Source organism: Gigantopelta aegis, chromosome 3, assembly GCF_016097555.1.
Source record: "Gigantopelta aegis isolate Gae_Host chromosome 3, Gae_host_genome, whole genome shotgun sequence".
Lineage (NCBI taxonomy): Eukaryota > Metazoa > Mollusca > Gastropoda > Neomphalida > Peltospiridae > Gigantopelta > Gigantopelta aegis.
In genome coordinates this window covers 34,991,854-35,012,157 of record NC_054701.1, presented here as the reverse complement: position 1 = coordinate 35,012,157, position 20,304 = coordinate 34,991,854, and the positions used below count along the sequence as shown (strand labels likewise).

At 35.0% G+C, this 20,304-nt stretch overlaps 1 protein-coding gene across 1 annotated transcript; it reads left to right on the top strand.

Annotated features, from left to right (window-relative positions):
* The first annotated feature begins 6,093 nt into the window (after nt 1–6,093).
* Nucleotides 6,094–19,531, top strand: LOC121367937 (protein SEC13 homolog). The gene is made up of 9 exons (XM_041492399.1): nt 6,094–6,249; nt 10,946–10,990; nt 11,969–12,084; nt 12,861–13,102; nt 14,185–14,228; nt 14,782–14,906; nt 15,563–15,683; nt 16,934–17,077; nt 18,286–19,531. Exons 1-9 carry the CDS (start codon nt 6,247–6,249, stop codon nt 18,385–18,387), a joined length of 942 nt encoding a protein of 313 aa, XP_041348333.1. The 5' UTR covers nt 6,094–6,246; the 3' UTR covers nt 18,388–19,531.
* The last annotated feature ends 773 nt before the right edge of the window (nt 19,532–20,304 follow it).

Sequence of the window (20,304 nt, the reverse complement as noted above, 5' to 3'; positions counted from 1 at the left end):
CAGCAAAAAATTATAGTTTTGGTAAAATGTGACCTAATATGGTTGGTGTGGGGTGGGTTTTTTTTGGGGGGTGGGGGGGGGGCGTGGGGGCGTATATAAATAAATAAATTCGCTTCCCTTCTCCGCGCGTTGGCTACATTTCTGGATGCATTAATTAATGTTTAACGACTCTCAAGGGAGACAAAATAATTTGTTTTAAGTTTTAAAAAACACCTGTTTAATTCAGACTGTGCAAAGTATGTTTAAAGCGTAATATAAAAGAAGTCAAACAGTTTTTATTTGTGTCCACATGCAAAGCGTTAGATCAACAACATGAACACGCGAGTCACCCCCTTCTCCAACGTAAGCGTTGGTGGTAAAATACAAAAACATGAACATGGTGTCTCCACAAAAACACACGTTCCGTGCTTTCTGACTCCAAAGTGTTTGCTAAGCTTCCCACAAGTGTTTAGGACTGTTATCGTGGTTATACAAAAGTCTCAAGAGTGTGAGAAATGAAAATTTGCGTAACCCTTTCTGCTTAACTTATTGTGTCAATGTAAACGATGTTCTAACTATACTCTTCAAAAAAAGTAGGGGAACTCTAATAAGAATTTACAATTGCCAAAATTGTAAGGTATATTAGCTGTGGGGAATGGTTATATGATAATAGTAAATTAATTGGGCAAACATTACAACCGGTAGTTCAGTATTACAGTAGGTTTTATGACCACCAAAGTTCTTGAAGGACGACTGGGGTCAAAGTGAAATTTGAAAGTTGACGTTTTTTTATCAGTAAATCGCAAGTTCAAACAATAAAAATTACTAAAAACAAAAACAAAACAATAACAACTGTATGATCAACAGAATGAAAAAGATTGACAGAAATAATGTTCCATAGTGATTAATCGACCTTCCTAAGAACTTATAAAAATCGAGAATGGCACCCCTCGCACGTGTACGGGGCAACTCCGTGATGCACGTGCCAACTATGGAATGTGTTTCGGTGTGTTGATAACAGACCTGAACGTTTTTTACTATAATGCCTGTGGTCAAAACGTATGTTCTGTCTAATAGTTGATATTAACATAAATAATTCAGGTTCCCCAACTTTGTTTTAAGAGTATATAATGCGCAAACAAAAAATAGGTTGCGCGAAATTGGATTTACGTGAATGATGCGCGAACAAAACGATCGTTCTCGCAACTTCTAGAAACATGTTTATGCCCATTACCCAGATAGTTGAAATGACTAATAGCAATAATGTCCGCCTTATTAATTGTTACATACATTTATGCGTATGTAAGTATAGTATGCTTTATTTTTATTTATTTTTTTGTGTTTGATTAGTTGTTTCTTTGACTGCAATGTCTGTTGTTTTATTTTATTTTATTATTAATTAATGATTTGTTGTTATTTTGTTTTTATTGGTTATGTTTTGATTGTTACATACATTTATGCGTATGAAAATGTAGTGTGCATTTTTTATTTTATTATTATTTTATTTGTTTCTTTGTCTGCTGTTTTTATTTTTATTATTATTATTGTTGTTGTTGTTGATGTTAATTAATTAATTAATTAATGATTTGTTGTTGTTTCGTTTTTATTGGTTATGCTTTGATTTCTTTTGTTTTGATTGGACGTTTAACTGTTTTTCGGCATACCGCAAACTTATTAATATTATTAATATGCACATTAAATTAACAGCAATTTACCTTCATTGTTAATCTACCACAGCGCAACAAAATAAGTACTATATAAATGTAACGATACAAGTGTTAATCAATGAACCTCATTGACACGGCAGTTGCGACACATGGTCAGGCGCTTCGGTGGATGAAACCAGCTGTTACAACTTCCAGCTTCTCAGTCTCCATTAAGACGCACTTGGGATGAAAAGAAATACATGTACTAGTAAACCAACATGCCCGTGGGAACCATAGCCGTACGGCCTCAATTTTTGTAGGGGGGCAGGGTGGTTTTTGTCCGAATTAAACGAAAATGCCCGAATCTCGATATCAACAGGTTTTCAAATTAACATTACTGCCAAACAACTATACAGAGTTGCAAACAAATCACTACGCATTTTTACATGGATTATAACTACTTTTGAGGGTAGAATGATGGAAATACACCATAAAAAGGTCTCGGATTAACACAATTTGCCCGAATATCTGTATAATTTTTGCCCAAATTGGACGTTTTGCAGTTGCTCCCCTGTCTCGTACGTTTATGACCGTAGGAATATATAAACTGTGTGAGGTGGGGTTGGAGGCATACACTACTGTGTGAGGACAAACAGTTAATCTTAAAGTGTATACCACTAGAGCACATTGATTTATTTATCATCGGCTATTGGGTGTCAAACATTTAGTAATTCTGACATATAGTCTTAGTGAGGAAACCCGCTACATTTTTCCATTAGTAGCAAAATATTTTTTATATGCACCATCCCACAGACATGATAGCACATACCACGCGGTGCACTGGCTGGAACGAAAAATAACCCAATGAACACATCAACGTGGAAAGATAAGGACATATTTTTATGTGTGTGTGCATATACACAGAAACACAGAGAGACAGACACAGACACACACACACACACACAGAGAGCGAGAGAGAGAGAGAGAGAGAGAGAGAGAGAGAGAGAGAGAGATAATCCAAAAGAAGATGAAATTTTGCGAGCACGTGCATTGTGGCTAAAAGTCAATATATTTCTCATTAAAAAAGGATTACAACATAAGATCTTTCAAATATATCTGATCAGCGACAAATTCATTCCGTACATACACATTTCAATGAAACAGGATGCTTTCAGTAGTGAGGATTCTTGGTAAATGTGATAAGGATCCGATTTGTTTCTCGCAAGAATAATATATGCGAATTAATTCTTATTAGATCTAATCTCTTAAGAATCATATATGCGAATTACACGATTAATATCAATCAATCAATCAAATCATTTATTTCCATATATGCATCATACAGAAATGTACATAAACATAAACTAGTAGAATTAATTCTTATTAGACCTAATCTAATATTTGTGTGGGTTTTTTCCTTTTGAATTTTGAAGCGTAGGTAATACTATCTAAGAGACGGATCGGGGTCGAACTCACCCTAGTCTAAGCAAATTATCTTTTTAAAATAATATTTTCCAGGGTAGCATTACTCAGACCCCCTAAAACCTTCGCTTGCCATAGACTAGACCCTGCATAATTTGCTGCACACGCTCCAACTATCTTAATGTGTTGCAGCAGGAAAAGATACCACCTGTTCGCACTGACCTGAAGCTAATTAACATTAACACAACGCTGATGGTGTGAAAAGTATGAATACACATACTGTCGGCTCAAAAGACGACAGAGATCAAAGACTCCTGCCGGACAGCTTCTGAAGAAACCGAATGATCATCCACTTATCTGCATTTGACAGCTCCATAAAGTAGAAAATGAAAGCCATTGTCGAATCAAAAGAGAGTAGAGGTACCTTACCTCACCATGTTTATTGGGCTAGTGTGGTGGAGTAGGAACAGTTTAATACAGGTCCGTCTCGTCTTGTCTTCCATTGTCAAGCAATGGAATGTAAAATGCTATGATATAGGTACAAATGCACATATGTCTATATACACATGCCATTTAGAATAGAACGCTACCGGCCTCAGATCGAATCACCTCACCGGACCCATTCTCTAATCGTGTTTTTTTCCCACGTGCACCACGACTGGTATATCACAAACCGTGGTATGTTAAAAAACAAAAAAACAACCACAACCGAAAAAAAAAAATTGGTTTGTTTAACGACGCTACTAGAGAACATTGATTCATTAATCATTGGCTTTTAGATGTCAAACATTTGGTAATTATGACATATAGTTTTAGAGAGGAAACCCGCTAAAAATTTTCCCATTAGTAGCAAGGGGTCTTTTATATGCACCATCCAACAGACAGAATTGCACATACCATGGCCTTTGATATACCAGTCGTGGTGCACTGGCTAGAACGAGAAATAGCCCAACGGGCCCACCAACGGAGATCGATCCTAGACCGCCGCGCATCGGGCGAGCGCTTTGCCACTAGGCTACGTCCCGCCCTCTTGTCCAGTCTGAGAAAAAGTGGATATGAAAGATCCCTTGCTACTAATGGAAAAATGTAAGACTTTATGTCAGAATTACCAAATGTTTTACATCCAATAACCGATGCATACTAAATTTGTAACACGACTTCAGTGATGGTGGGAGAGGGGTTAACCTCCATCACTTCTATGTAATCATATCTGGTTTACAACCATTGGAGGGGGGAGGGAGTGTCGGAATTTAGCTCAGTCGGTTGAGCGATCGCTTGAGGTGCTTGCGTCGCAGGATCGAACCACCTCACTGGATCCGTTCAACTGCTTTTTATTTTTTTATTTCTCATTCCAACCAGTGCAACACAACTGGTTAAAGGCCGTGGTATGTATTTCTTGTCTGTGGGAAAATGTACATATAACATCCGTTGCTGCCAATGATAGGATTTTTCTCGTTCCAACTAGTGCCCCACAACTGGTCAAAGGCCATGGCATATGTTTTCCTTTCTGTGGGAAAGTGCATATAAAAGATCACTTTCTGCATTAGGAAAAATGTAACGGGTTTCCTCTGTTGACTACGAGTCAGAATTATCAAATCTTTGACATCCAATAGCAGATAATTAATTAATCAATGTGCTCTAGTGGTTTCGTTAAACAAAACACATTTAAAACTTTTTACAACCATTGGAATGAATGAATGAATGAATGAATGTTTAACGACACCCCAGCACGAAAAATACATCGGCTATTGGGTGTCAAACTATGGTAATGCAAATAAATAAAGTGATGATCAACATCAATATAAAAATTCAAGGTTTAAACAAAAACAGTGTAAAGAACTGTGCAAAAATATAAATACAAATATCACAGATTTTACGGATACTGAATTTTACTCTAAACTTCAATTTTGTGCTGTATTGGCCATTCTCAAAGAGAATGTTACACCCCTGCACCACGGTGAGGTTACAGCACGCGCAGGGGTACAACCATTGGAGGCCAATTTTGCATATGGGCAACATACTGTGACACAAGCTGTTAGATTATCTTTGCGTGAACAGACACACTAACATCACTGTCAAATATTCCTAGCTGGGTCTCGCAGCTTCGTATTGAATTCACTTTGAGGGACGGCTCCCACCTAAGGTAAGTTTAAAGGGTCAGTGGGGGGGGGGGGGTAGGGGATGGATACAGTCACTACACAGACTTCTTTTTCACTAGCTGTAAACAACAACACATCAACCCAATGTCATGGACGGAAAAAAAAAAAAATTAGCTGGTGTGTGTGCGTGCGTCACTGTGTATATGTGTGCGTGTGCCACAGTGTACGTTTGTGTGTGTGTGTGGTGATTGTTTGAAAGAAAGGCGCAAATTTCATTTGTCCGTATGCGTATACGTATATGTAATCCACAATGCATAGTGGTCGGATGCGCACGGAGGTTGCATAAATGGAATCTACTCAACCCAAATTTGCATAGAAAATGATTGATGCGGAATACGCATTACGGATTAGGTTTACGTATACGGATTACGGACAATTGAAATTTCCCAAAACAATCTATTTAACAGTGTATAAGCGACGTATCATCCTTTCTATATAGGCTAAACTGGTAGTTTAGTAATCTGTTAATCATCATGGAAACTGAACTACCATTCGCATGTAATTTCGTATCAAGCCTTAATAATAATTATATTTCTACTGCCCGTGTTTGATATATATGCTATATAATATACTGAATAACAATAACAATAACAACAACAACAACAAATACAAATATTAATTTAGTTTAATATATCTATTTAAAATAACACATTCTAACACCTGGAATTCCAAAGTAACACGATGCCCCTGAATCCTCCGAAACAGGTTTAGGCCCTTGAAGGCCGTCACATTTCCATCCCCTAGACCATCTCACTGAGAGTTTCGCCCCCTCCTCCCCTTGTATATACTACTGAAATATTTCAAGTAACCGACGCAACCGAGAGCTAGAGAAGAAGAAAACTTTTGGGTACTAACTGTATGCGATTTAATGAGAGTTACAGTCCATGCCGGAAGTAAAGTGCCACGTTCAAGAAAAGTACTTCCGTTGGTTTGGCAGATTTGAGATCATCACATTCTTCTCAGCTAACTTACATTTTGAAACACAGTAAGCTCTAATCTTAACAGACGACACAGTCTATGCCATAACATTTGTGGAAATCATGGTAAGTACATTTAACCACATTCGTTTTATTGGCATATTCAGGGTTCCAGCTGGAAAATTTTCATTAATAGCCAAAGTTGTAGCCAAATGTTTACTTTTATAAAATTATAGCCACGATATACATTTTATAGCCAAAAGAGCGGATTGAAAATTTTAATATTTATATTTGTGTAATTTATTTCTGTGCACCCGGAAGTGAACGAGTTGGACCACCCCGTTTCAATACATATTTTGCATAACATTTTGTTATTTTCTAAATATGGACCATGGTCTTTCAATATTCCATTTGTGTGAAAATTGTCCTTAGAGGATGCCCCTAGTCTGTGGTCGGGATGTTTTAATATCTTCATACCATCAACAAGCCTATCGCCGATAGTATTGCTATCGGTGGTCGAAATGTCAACCAGGTACATGCCGTCATAATTATCTTTAGTTTCATCCTCAGTAGTGGTGGCGCAAGTTTCAGTTGATTCGTTGATGTCGGTGTCAGCCATGTGGACTTCCCGAACGGGTAGAAGAATATCTGTTATTTGTACCTGAGATTTCAAATCGCGATCCCGTTTGTACTTGGTTGGTCGTGGCATTGTGTTGTAATCACTGGCGGTCCCGCAACGCTTAGCGTCACCACGTGATAACTGTGATTAAAGATTGCATTTGAACGAGCGTTTGATTTACTAGAACAATGTTTTAAAATTAAACCTAAACAATGATACAAAATGCAAATTATCTTGGTAGATAAAACATAAGAATATAATTTGGTGTGAAACTTAAATAAAAAATTGTGGACCCGCATATCTGGCGTTTTAATAGGTCATACTGAGCTTACGCAAACTGAAATAAATATATTCATACGAATGAAGTACTCGATCGAACAGAGCCCAGTATGTAGATTTTATTTTATTAAGGGCAAGGGTTTCGCACGTATATTTTCTTTGGAATGGCCGCAACATTAAATATATATATATATATATATTAGGAAAATAAGATAATCCGAATTTCGGGAAACATTGGTTGAAAAAAAAAAATCGCCATTTTGTATTGCCTGATTGACCAGATTATAGCCAAATTTGTGATAATTCGCCAATTGGCGACAATGGCGAACGGCAGCTGGAACCCTGCATATTGATTCGGACACACCACATTGAGCTTTTATGCTTTGGCAAAGTTTTGGTGGCAAGTCTGAAGTTGTTTTATGATTTATCCCCACTAAACTGATTTAAAGTTAATCACATTCATCTCCCCTCTTGTAGTGTTCCAACAGAGTAAGATCCTTAACACTCAAAGGAGAAGGATAAAGAGTTAAAGGACGTTTTTTGCCTGTTCCCTGGATGTTTGTAATCACAAATATGGTTCAGTTTGCTGTATCATAATTGTGAAATAAAGACACATACAACTTATGCTGTGTTGGACTGTGTTCGTTGATTACAACTTGTAAGAAAGTAAGTTCCGTCTCCTCAGTATATCTCATTTACAAATTTAGCTATTTTCACTAATAATAAAACAAGTATCTTTAAATATAAATAATAATAATAAATCTCTTTAAAATAATTCTGCTACACTTTCAATGACATTTTATCAATTCAAATGTTTGAAAATTTTATAAATTATGAATTAAACATTTTCAAAATTGAAATGTCGCGAAAAAGTAATAGTCTCCCGACACTTTTGCAATGATCGATCATCGTCGATTGAACATTTTAGGTAATGCTTGACTTTTTTATCATCAACACAGAGTTCAGAGAAACATTTCTTCACCATTTTCCTTTTAAATTCAAAAGGTTATGGTTACTAGGCAGCGTTTCTGCTAGAAAGAAATTTTTGGGTTTGGCACTATGAAATTGAATATTTACAAAGTGTGTGCTGAATGCAACCTCAGTCAATAGGGCAGGGCGCAATACTGCGAGTGAAACACTCGCCTATGCGAGTGAAATTCTGTTATGGCGATTTAAATTTGCAAAACACTTTTGGCGAGTAGATTATTTTTTCAGAATGAAGCTGTCACTGGAACATTTATTTCACTAATCAGTCAGACGACACATACACTAATGATCGAAACTGTAAACATACACTTCTGCATTTTGCCCTGTTTGCGGATATCACACTCGGAGCTCTCCGGCCGACTTGACGATCGAGGTGTTCGGAAAGCCTTGTGACACATCAGGGTTTTCCGATTGTAAATGAGTTTTCACAAAGCATTGGACCAAATGCTTCGCAGCCAATTTGTTTGCACCTAAAGTTAAGCTGACTGTTACGTGGCGGGAATATGCTAAATAAATTTTAAAAAAATGTTCAAGAAAGTTGTTGGTAACGATAGCATATCGTGAACAAAAATAAATAAATAAATAAAATACGTCCTAGTTTCGGTAACTGTAGCCATCGGTATACTTGTCGGAATCGCGTAACCCAATTAAAAAACGGTTTACAAAGGAAAGTAAAACAAAATAGGATGAGGTTGGTGTTTAAAGTTCTTTAATTATGTTATTATAATTATCCATACTAATACATGTAGGCCTACTTCATATGTTGCCTGGCGAGTAACAATCTCTAGTTGGCTAGTATTTTTGTTCATTCACTAGCCAGTTGGCGAGTAAATATAAAGTGCTGCTTTGCGCCCTGTAGGGGCTATGGGGGGCCTCTCTCGGAATGAAAATGGTTTAGGGTTAGGCAGGGCTAGCTCTGGGTAAGCAAAAATTTCGCCAAATTATCTAAGAAAAATAGCAAAACCCAGTTATTTTTCTACAAAACACCAATTATTACTGTTAAAATAAAATTTGCCAGTGGTTCCTAAAATGCGAATTTGGCGAGTGGCAGAGCTAGCCCTGGTTAGAGTTAAGAAAATCATACAGTAATGATAAGAGTCATTAATTTTGTGAAAAGGTCAACTTAAAAAAATAAAATCTGCCAAAAAAATTGGGTATGACGCCATACCCATTTTATCCGCTGGCAGAAGCCCTGCTAGTTAGCTTTTTTCTTCCGAGTTACATACGTGCAAAAATGCGAACACACACAAACTACATCACACTAGCTATAAAATGAGCTCAGTTTCAAGATTTTTGAAGTTAACCCACATTGGTTTTTTTGTCATTGAAAATGTTCCCAATCTGACATTTTTCTTATTTCGGAAGGGTGTTATTCCATAACTAAACAGCACATAGATGTAAAACTTTACAGTTATGCAGTGATTGGGGTGGACTTCATAGACAAAAAATATTATTTGTATGCAGTGAATGTGAGACATTGTTTTAGCGTCTGGAAAATGGGTGCTCGTGATATAAACTTGCATTTTTGACATTTTTCATTTGTAGCCAGTCATTCAGTCTGATGACTGAAAAGCATCAGTTCTTTATAACCTCCTTAGTGCCCATGCAAACTTTCAGGGCTCTAAGTCCATCATGTCCTGAGATAATAGGTCTTGAAATATAGCAGGAAAATTACAGCGGCCATTTTTCAGTTAAATTTAACTCGTACCATAGTTAGGAAAATGTCAATTACTTAAAAGCTATTTGAAATACAGAACTCAAACTTGAGATTTGTTAATGTGGATAGCTGAGGCATGTTTGGTACAAATTTCAAATGAATCTGAGACCGAAGTGCGTGGGCCATTTGTTGATTTGACTGAGAACACCTAAACCGCAAAAACTTTAGTTGTGTCGGAATCATACTGATTAGAACATGTCCTATTTCTCATAACAAATCGTAAGCTATCAGCCAATCAAATCGCATTAAAGTTCAATGTTCAGTTTTGTCACTTCGCAGGATTTTTTGTTTGTTTTTCAATGTCAAAATGTCCAGATTTCATGGGTCCATAAAACCTATTATTGTTCAGATGTGGTCTAATTGTTTTGTTACATAATACCGTCAGTCAATTGTCTAAATTTGTTTGCTTTATTTCAGTGGACATTTGTATGCACTTACTAGTGATTTCCCTAGAAATTAGGCAAGGCATGGTAGACCAAACACTTATGGGGCATATATTTTCGGGGCACTTGTTTTTCATTAAAAAAACACAAAAATTAATTAAAATAAACATTAAAGTAATTTATGCATTACCTTTAATAAATGAATGGCAAAAGATATAAAAGGCATATTTTATTAATTAATAATACATTTTGGGTGTTTCATAAAGGCAATTTTAGAATTATTGAAAAGGCTTGTTTAATCGCGGCAGCATGGTGCTGATTAAGGCAAGATGGTGCTAGACTATTGAGGCATGGTGCTGCACCATGCTAAAACAAGCTAGGGAAAACACTACTTACATTTCCTGCAAAATATTTTTAAACTGACAAGCTTTGTTTGACGTCATGGAATCTTATGACGTAATGGCTTCCCACATACAGGATTCGAGTTGCTACAACAAAGCACATGTGACAAGTTGATGCGACAAATTGTATAATGAGAACACCGCTTTAGACCACTTACCATACTGTCATATGTTTTCTTCGCACATCATGTTTTTGAATTTTTCACGTGCATAATGAAGAAATAATATCAGCAAACATCACAAACATTTTCTTTTTAAAATGTTCCATCAGCAAATTACTAATCAGTTTGAAAATTAATCATGGTTGATAGTATAATTTCTGCTCCATTATTGTGTGTGTGTGTGTGTGTATGTATGTATGTATGTATGTAAGGAGCGAGACTTATTTTTTGCATATGCATGTATGTACTTCTAATGCTTTGTTTTCTTTTATTAGGTGTCTGTTCTTAATTCCATTGATACAGCACATGAGGACATGATTGTAAGTTCTTTCACTAAGAGATATCAGACTGTAAACTATTTTTGAATGTCTGTACTGGTTTTAATGCAGAGCTTCTAAAATGTTTATCAAATCCACTAGCCATGGGATCAATGGTGTTAGAAAATGTACTAGCCACGATTAAAAATTCACTAGCACTACTTTACATTAAGTAAATACAATTTAACTAAATAATAGTAATAATCAGATATGACACCTGAAGAAGGAGATAGCTCTAGCTTATAAACACTAACATTGAGGGGTTGGGATGGGGGCGGATATTCATATAAACAAAATAGACTTTAACTGTAACATTTGACCTCCTTTTTTTCACTAGCCGTCGGGCAAGGAAATAGTAGTTATTTACTAGCTGAACATTGAATATCACTAGCCATGGGAGTGGGGCTACCATAATCTAGAAGCCCTGTAATGTGTCCAGTTTTGATGACATAATAATGATGTCCAAGAACAAACAAATGGTTTTAATGTGGCCACTTTTGATGGCATAATGATGATGCTCAAGAACAAACAAATGAATACTTTTTAGACAGTGCTTTCCCTATTATTTATCATGAGGCATGACTACACTATATTTTTCATTTTGGAAATTAATCTATTTGTAGTGCTGTTCGTTGTTATCGTTGATTATTTAGTTTTATTATTTTGTCTTTAAGTAATAAGAAGGCTAATGAAATATAATTGTTGTGTATATAAATCGTTATATCAATTCACCAGTTGTGAATTTTAAAACGTTTTGTTTTAATTTGACAAAATAATTTAATATTTTGTTTGAAAATAACTGGGTTTCTGCAATTTTTGAAGTGTAACAGATACTTGCCCAAATTTTCTACTCACTTAGAGCTATCGCTGAGTTAGACTGATGATTAAAAAAAAAACTACTTTTGTGATATGGTTTGGCTGGTACATGAAAAAGGTCAGGTGAATTTTATGTTTACAAAGTTGTTTCACTAAATATTTTAGCATGATGCACAGCTTGACTATTACGGAATCAAACTAGCCACATGTTCTTCGGATCGATCCATTAAGATCTTTGATGTGAGAAACAACCAACAAACTTTGATCACTGACCTCAGAGGGTAATAATAATTCATCAGTTCATGATGTATTTATAGCAAATTGTTGGTATTTATATTTTTCCTGTCATTTGAAGAGTATTGTAGATTACTATGATTGCAGGGGGACAATATTTCCAAATGTTATATTACAACCAGAAGTTAATTCTGATATTTACCTAGATAACTAATTGTTCAGTTAGTGAATTTTATTTACTTAATGATATTTGTATTGTTTTTGTTTAATGACACCACTAGAGCACATTGATTATTTAATTAAATCAGCGGCTGTTGGAGTCAGACATTTGGCATTTTGACATATAGTCTGAGAGGAGACCCACTACATTTTTTTTCATTAGTAGCTAGGGATCTTTTATATGCACTATCCCACAGACAGGATAGCACATACCCGGACCAACCACACAACTTGACAGCTATGAAATCAGTCTAGAACAGTATAGAATACACGTATGTATTTATGGAATACATTGATAAAGTTAGACTCACCAACACTTTATTTACATCATGTAACAATCCACATGAATTTGAAGTTTCATAACCAGGGCTAGCTCTGGCACTCGCCAAATTTGCCAATTGGAAATTTTGAAAGCAGTTGGCAAATTTTATTTTAGTTTGCCGAAATAATTTCTTGTAAAAATTGTCATTTTAGGAAATAATTTAATAGACAATTTGGCGAATTGTTTTGCTCACCCAGAGCTAGCCCTGATAATCGACAGGTGAACAAAATTAACGTTTACATGAAATATTGTACATCTTGTTTTTTTTTTTTCTGTTCACAGTCATGATGGCCCAGTTTGGCAGCTGGCTTGGGCTCACCCGATGTTCGGAAACCTGCTGGCGAGTTGTGGTTATGACAGAAAAGTGATTATTTGGAAAGAAATGAATGGCACTTGGGACAAACTTTATGAATATTCTAATCACGATTCGTCTGTGAATTCTGTGTCTTTTGCACCACATGAGTTTGGTTTAATTTTGGCTTGTGGCAGTTCTGATGGGACAATATCCATTATTTCAAGCACAGGTAAATAACATGTAGAGTACTATTGTTTATTGATGTTTTTTGTCCACTTTATGATTGTGCACATTATTGTTTTTTGCATTATATAAGGCCACTGGGTTATCGTTAAACACGAATACTGAGTGGTGACCTGACTCAAAATCTTATGATCAGTTAGTAGTAGATATGTTATTTTACTTTTAACATCATGTTTATAATTTACTAAAGGAAGGAAGGAAATAAATAAACAGATGATGAAAAATTCTACCAATTTTCTAGATGAAAAATATACTTTTAAAAACTTAAACCTCAGAACAACAACTTCTGGTTCCCATGTATATTCCATTTTAAAAATAATATCTCATATTTAAATTTAGATTGGGAAATTGTTTCAAAATTACATGTAGAAAAGAAATCAACAAGAAATTAAGTACAGTCAGACCTCGTTACCACGACCATGTTCGTCCCTGGGTTACTTTGTCGTTATATTGAAATTGCCGGTGTATCGAATTGTCATGAGTTATCTCCATTGCCAAAATAACATAACAAAAAATACTAATTAATATTAATTGATGACTGAACAGCATTTAAATAATTAATGCATTTCAATTATTATTAAAAACAACAAATACAAATACATACATTAAATTTGATTTAAAACCCCCCACATTATTAAATATATTAAACAAGGTGCATTCACTGTCAGTCTAATGAAGACATTTACGATTGGTACCTCTTTCGTTTACAAAATCTCATGAAAATAGAAGATTTTAGTGTTCGAAGTTAATCCTTTAATTGGTTAACTAAAGGTCTAAAAATTTCGCAGACAGCATGTGACACAGTCGGCGAGATGAAGGATTCTAACTGTCTGTGCGTGTGTACTGCAAACGTGCTACGGTATCTGTGATTGTGTAATGTCATTATAAAGAGGTCTTTTCAGATGTCCGATGCATGTTTGTTCCTAATTTGCTGTGTCGGAAAGTGTCAATTCCGGTGTAATGAACAGAATAACACTGATGTACGTTTGTTTTTACTAAGAGAGTCTTTTAACCATATATACTTGGTTTTATGTACAGACTGGTTATTTATGCTTGCTTTTAATTTAGGTGATGGAACATGGGAGGCTTCAAAAATTAATGGTGCACACACTGTAAGTACATTACTGTTATCACAGCGATTTCTTACTGTTTCTTTTTCATAATTTACTGTGTAAAACAAGTCTTGATAGGTGCAGGAAGCAAACATCGCTCAAAAATGCACAGTATGCTTTCTGATATTAATAAAATTCACAAGCAGCTTTTGCTCTGTTGTTATCATTATTTAGTTTTTACAGCATTTCAGATATATCAGGATTTTTTATTTAAAGAAGTGATAAATTAATATGAATCTTTGGTTTTTATCCACCTTTGTCTCAAGTTTTTCCTTATTGCTGTTAAAAGACAGTAAGTCTGATTTCCAGACTCATTTCTAGAACTGTTTCTCAGTTCCTAGCATTCTTGAAATCTAAAGAGTAAAAAATTGCAAAATGAATTCCAAGCCTAATGTAAATATTTAACAGTAAAATCAGTACTTGTTTCCTTATTTTGAAGTGTTTGCAGGATTCACTCATTTCATAGCTATAACCTTCTTGTGAAGATGTGGATAAAGACAAATAGCACCCATATAATTAATAAATAGCGTTAAAACCACCGTCCTGTTTTCAGATTGGTTGTAATGCGGTGAGCTGGGCACCAGCTACTCCATCCAATGCTCTGTTTGAGAGTGGGAGACAACAGCCAGTGAAGAAGTTTGTGTCTGGTGGCTGTGATAATCTTGTTAAAGTGTGGAGGCAAGTTCTCGGTTCAAAAATAAACTTAATCATTTAAAAATAAATACAAGACATTGAAGATGGAGAAAAAACCCGTCTTTTTCTTTTCAACTAGATGCATCTCTCAAAATCAGTGTTTTGTAAACCAACGTGTATGCTATGTTTTATCATACCAGGGTTTATCAAAGGCGGTGGTGTGTATACTCTCCTATATTTGAGAATTTCATGTGAAAAATACTGTTTAATAGAAAAAGCTTATGTGGTGGTATTGGTGGTTTGTTTTTCCTACAGTGTTGAAACTTCATTCAGATCACTTTATAATGTAGGGTTATTATATTATATATTACACAGTTGTTATCTATTCATGATATGCTACTTGAGAGGATATGCTAAGTTAGTATTATGGCAAATCTAAACCTGGTATGTGTACATGTTAATGGAACTTGATGTTGTATTGAACAGTCTGTCCAGTCCTCTTGGTCACTGAGCCATCCTTAAAAATTAATGCATAGTTGACAAGTAATTATAAATCTGTATATCTTTTCATTCCAACATACTGAGCAGAATTTACAGCAGGTACATTGTGTTTAGACAGCAAGCCAATAAGTGAAATTACAGTAACTTTCTTGAAACCACAGGTAATAATTGTTCTAAATTAAACTGATTATTTTCTTCAGGGAGGATGATGGCAAGTGGGTAGAGGACCAGAAACTGGAGGGACACAGCGACTGGGTGAGAGATGTGGCTTGGGCGCCGTCAATTGGTCTGCCCAAGAGTATTATTGCATCTTGTTCACAGGTAGGTGGTTGTCTTTAACCTTGTTCATCTTCACATATTGGTTGTCTCCAGTTTTTAAATATTGCATTTTATTTATTTCTTCTTTTTGTTTAAGTTTAACAAAACAATTAATATTTACTAACAACCTACCCTCTTAGAATGTCTGGTAAAATTGCTACCAGGGTGAGAGTTAAAAATAAATTTTACGAGTCACTATTGTTTGTTTGTTTTGTTTAATGACACCACTAGAGCACATTGATTTATTAATCATCAGCTATTGGATGTAATTTTGACATACAGTCTTAAGAGGAAACCCACTAAAGTTTTCCATTGGCAGCAAGGGATCTTTTATGTGCACCATCCCACAGACAGGATAGCACATACCACAGCCTTTGATATACCAGTTGTGGTGCACTGGCTAGAACAAGAAATAGCTCAATGGACCCACCGACAGGGATCGATCCTAGACCGACCGTGTACCAAGCAAGTGCTTTACCACTGGGCTATGTCACTATTGAATCATGCCTGCATATTCAGAGCAAGCTGTTGTAATGCATGCCTGTTTTGGATGCTGGTTCTGAAATGTTAGGCTCATACCCTCAAATCTACAAGTGCAAGAGAGCACAGGTAGCCCAATTCAGGGACCAGAAAAACATGCAGGGTATTTTAATGGTGCGGAATTTGGAATACGTCTCCTTAGGGATTAAAGCCTATATAAAACTGGATGTGCAATAATGTTTTACGGTTATTTGGTGCATAGTTTGGACTGGTTCGATCTCACAGAAATGTCAGACTTGGTTTTATTATTATTTACTGGTTGGTCTGGCAGGCCTGCACGATTACAGCCAACTAAAATACATGTCAGACTCCGTTTATTCAAGATATTACACATTCTTATATTGTATTGCTTTACTGTATTGTACACGGCTGGGCTTTTACTCTATTGGTTGTCCACATTATGTTATTTAATATTCTTCTTATTTAATATTCTCCACCAGTCGAACTGGAGGTGACTATAACTATACGGTTTGTCTCCATCAGTCTGTCCATCCCACATACATTTTTTTGGACATTTTTTTCATAATGCTTTGAGATTTTGAAGTGAAATTTTGTGTATAGCTTTATCATGTACTGTTACAGATAAAATTTAACTTTCATAGCAATTTAACCATTTTTCACAGAGTTATGGCCCTTGAATTTAGCAGCAGTCTGAGAATGCTTGTTTAATATTCTTGCTATTATATATTTAAATGTTTTTGAAACATTTTCAGGACTGCCGGGTTATTATATGGACAAATGATGGAACCAGCAATACGTGGACTCCTTCTATTCTGCACAAGTTCAATGATGTCGTTTGGCATGTCAGCTGGTCCATTCTGGGCAACATTCTTGCTGTTTCAGGTGGAGATAATAAGGTAAACAGGCTTATTCATAAATTTCATGCTAAAATAGTTTAACATACATATCATTTTGAGTATTTTTTTTACCAAAACTAAAATCTTAAATATAAAATATTTTAACACAAAAATACTGCTATTCTTGGAACAAAAATGCCACAACAGATTTACAGTCAAAGTTATAACAAATACAGCAGCAACATAGTATGTTCATAACTGACCCAATCATTAAAAAAGAGAGAATGTTCCAAAAAATGGCCAACAATGGTTACAACACATCTAGCTTGTTCATCATCCGATTTATGAAAGCCATAATAAACCGATTAAATACTCTAATGATCATGAAGCAGACACTCGCCAAATTCACCAGTTGGGAATTTCAAAAACAGTTGGTTAATTTGATTTTAATTTGGCGAAATAACTTCAAGTATTAATTTTTTTTGTTTTGTTTAAAAAATAATTGGATTTCTGCATTTTTTTATGTTTAATAAATAATTCGGTGAAATGTTCTACTCACCTAGAGCTAGCCCCGTGAAAATGGAAAAGTAATAGACATTAATGGTGTTCCAGAGATCGATTATAATAAAAAATTGATCGGAATTGCTCTTACGATGTGATGATCAGTTATAAAAATCCATAATCGATTGCGTGGTAAAATGTTAACTGTAACTGTTCCTCCAGTTTAGATAATAAAATTGTTGTAAATATACAGTTGTTTGGGTTTGTTTTCATGCTTACATAAAAAGAAACAATAACAAACAATAGCACGCACCATTTGACGGGTCATTTTTGTTTAAAAAAACCCACATAAGATGTACAACAACAATTTAGCAAATATTCGGATATGTCATTCTAAGACTATTTATTAACATTTTCTTACTTTGTTTTTGACAAAAATGTCAACAATTAATTTAGAAAACGATTTTTAAATGTAAACAATGCAAAGTGACGTCATTGTAATAACGCTTAATGTGTATACACATCAACGGCAGGAAACGGGTTAAATAGTTAATAAAGGTACAATTAGCCATTTGCAGGGTGCACACGACAATAGGTACATGGTCCTTATAATTCATAGCCTTATCGTCATGGGATTCTAACCGATTGTGTAATCGAAAGTTGATCAGTTGGTGTCAACCAATTCCCATCACTGATGGATATTAATGGGGGTTTTTCTTCTATTTATCACAAAACCTTAATAATTGTGTTAATTATTTCTCTTTCAGGTCAGTTTGTGGAAGGAATCTTTAGAAGGACAGTGGGTGTGTATAAGTGATGTTAATAAAGGTCAAGGACAGATTAACGAGCAAAGGCCTTCATCCGGATGAATGCAATCATGTCTAGACTACTGTTTATTCATCATTCTAGAAACTTTTCACACTTTGTGCATACACTACCAGGATACAACTAAATGCCTGTGTTCAGAAATCAAACAGCATGACTCATTGTGTATGGATTCAACTTGTACATAATAATTTTATGTCCAATAGTTATTCAGAAAGGGAGATAACCATATTGAGTACATATTACTGTTCAGCACCAATGAATAGAACAACCTGTGGGAGTACTGTGTTTTGAATTGTATGTGGTTATTTAGGAATTCATTTTGAATTTATCATTATACTTGTTCTGTTTACAGACAATAAATGCATTTAATAAAAATAAGGCATGCATATTCTGGTTTTGCAGAACTTTAGAAAACTTTTTCAGGGCTCGCACTGGAACAAATTGTGGTTTAGCCAATTTTCAGAAATGTAGAGTATTTTATTAAAATGTGGTTAATTTGAGGAATATTTTATTAGCCAAAGACTAAATTGTGTAGCCATTTTGTATAAAAATTAGCAATTGTACAAGGTACAGAAAAGATCCAATTAAATGTAACAAATGTTGTTACTGAATATAAAATATAACCTTAGACTCGAATGGATGGTAAACTACTTTAATATTAAATAGGTAGCACCTATAAATATAGTGCTTTTTGCACTAGTAGAATAACCTGAAGCTTGAGAATTAATTATATTATACCAATATTTGTTTTTACGGTCCTTTTGAAGAGAATTATTCTTACTTCTAACAATAATATATGCTGAGGAATTAAACTTGCTGTAATAAAATGTAGATAGACTTTGTACCCGTTACATCTATCAGTTTTTTGATTGGCAGTTACTAAACAGGTCTGTGATTTGATTATCAAATATATTTATTTGCGTATTAATTTATCAGACTTAAAAACTTGTATATGTAGCATTGTAACAAAAATAAAGGGGCATGGGTGGAATAGAGAATAAGTCTCAATTTCTTTTCTCAAACTCTGTATAATTTAATTTTTAAAAACATTTCCTTTTTTTTGCCTTCTAAAATGAACGTTGGCATTGTAGGCATATAGGTCTTGGAAGTATGGTGAAAGTCCTGTTTTTCGCATTTGAAATACATGTATCTGTGAATAAACATATGATGATTTATCATCTTGTATGTAATGTCATTTGTTTTATGTTAATAATCATTCAGTACATACATGTAAAACAAATCTTACTGCCACTTGATATAGGATTTTCATTATCTTTGTAAGTAGGTAGCTGTAATGGTAAACAATAAGAACCCAGGCTACCTCTTGTTTAAATTGTAAGCCCTAGTTTCAGTGTGTGTAACAAATAGTAAATTTATCACTGGTAATATGATAAAAGGCATCCAACAAACTGTATAGGAGAGCTCAAGGCACAAGGGTGAAGTAATTATTCTTTTTCATGCTTTGGCGCCCATCCAACTTGCCTATAGACCGCTATATCGGAAAAACTTTTTAGGAGGGTGCAGGTGGGAAATTTTACCATTATATCTACAAAATGCAGTGGTATGTATACTTTTAAGTATGAACAGAAGGCAGCTGTTTGCAACAGAAGCCTCTTTAAAATTGCTACATGCTGTTTAGTAATGAACAAACTGCTGGAATATCAATAAATCATGATTATTATTAGGCTAATATGTATTCCACCCAAACCTGACAGGGAAATACAAACCATAGCCATTCATAGATAGGTCATAAAAAAAACAAATTGGGGCAAGAAAATCCGATTCCGTCCAGGGTGATCAATCAGAAGACCAACAGCACCTAAAGCAAGTGCCCATCACTGAGCTACATCTCACCCATCCAAAGGTAAACAGGTGTGAAGGACGACAGTAGAATAAGAACAAAATGATCCCCAAGGGTATAACAATCTTCAGGCAACTCCAATTATCCTTCTCTCAAC

Excerpts from the sequence above, each read along its gene's own strand:
- LOC121367937 (XM_041492399.1), top strand. Across the intron at positions 12,085-12,860 it reads TTGATCACTGACCTCAGAGG|TCATGATGGCCCAGTTTGGC; the intron begins GTAATAATAATT and ends TTCTGTTCACAG. Across the intron at positions 17,078-18,285 it reads TTTCAGGTGGAGATAATAAG|GTCAGTTTGTGGAAGGAATC; the intron begins GTAAACAGGCTT and ends TTTCTCTTTCAG.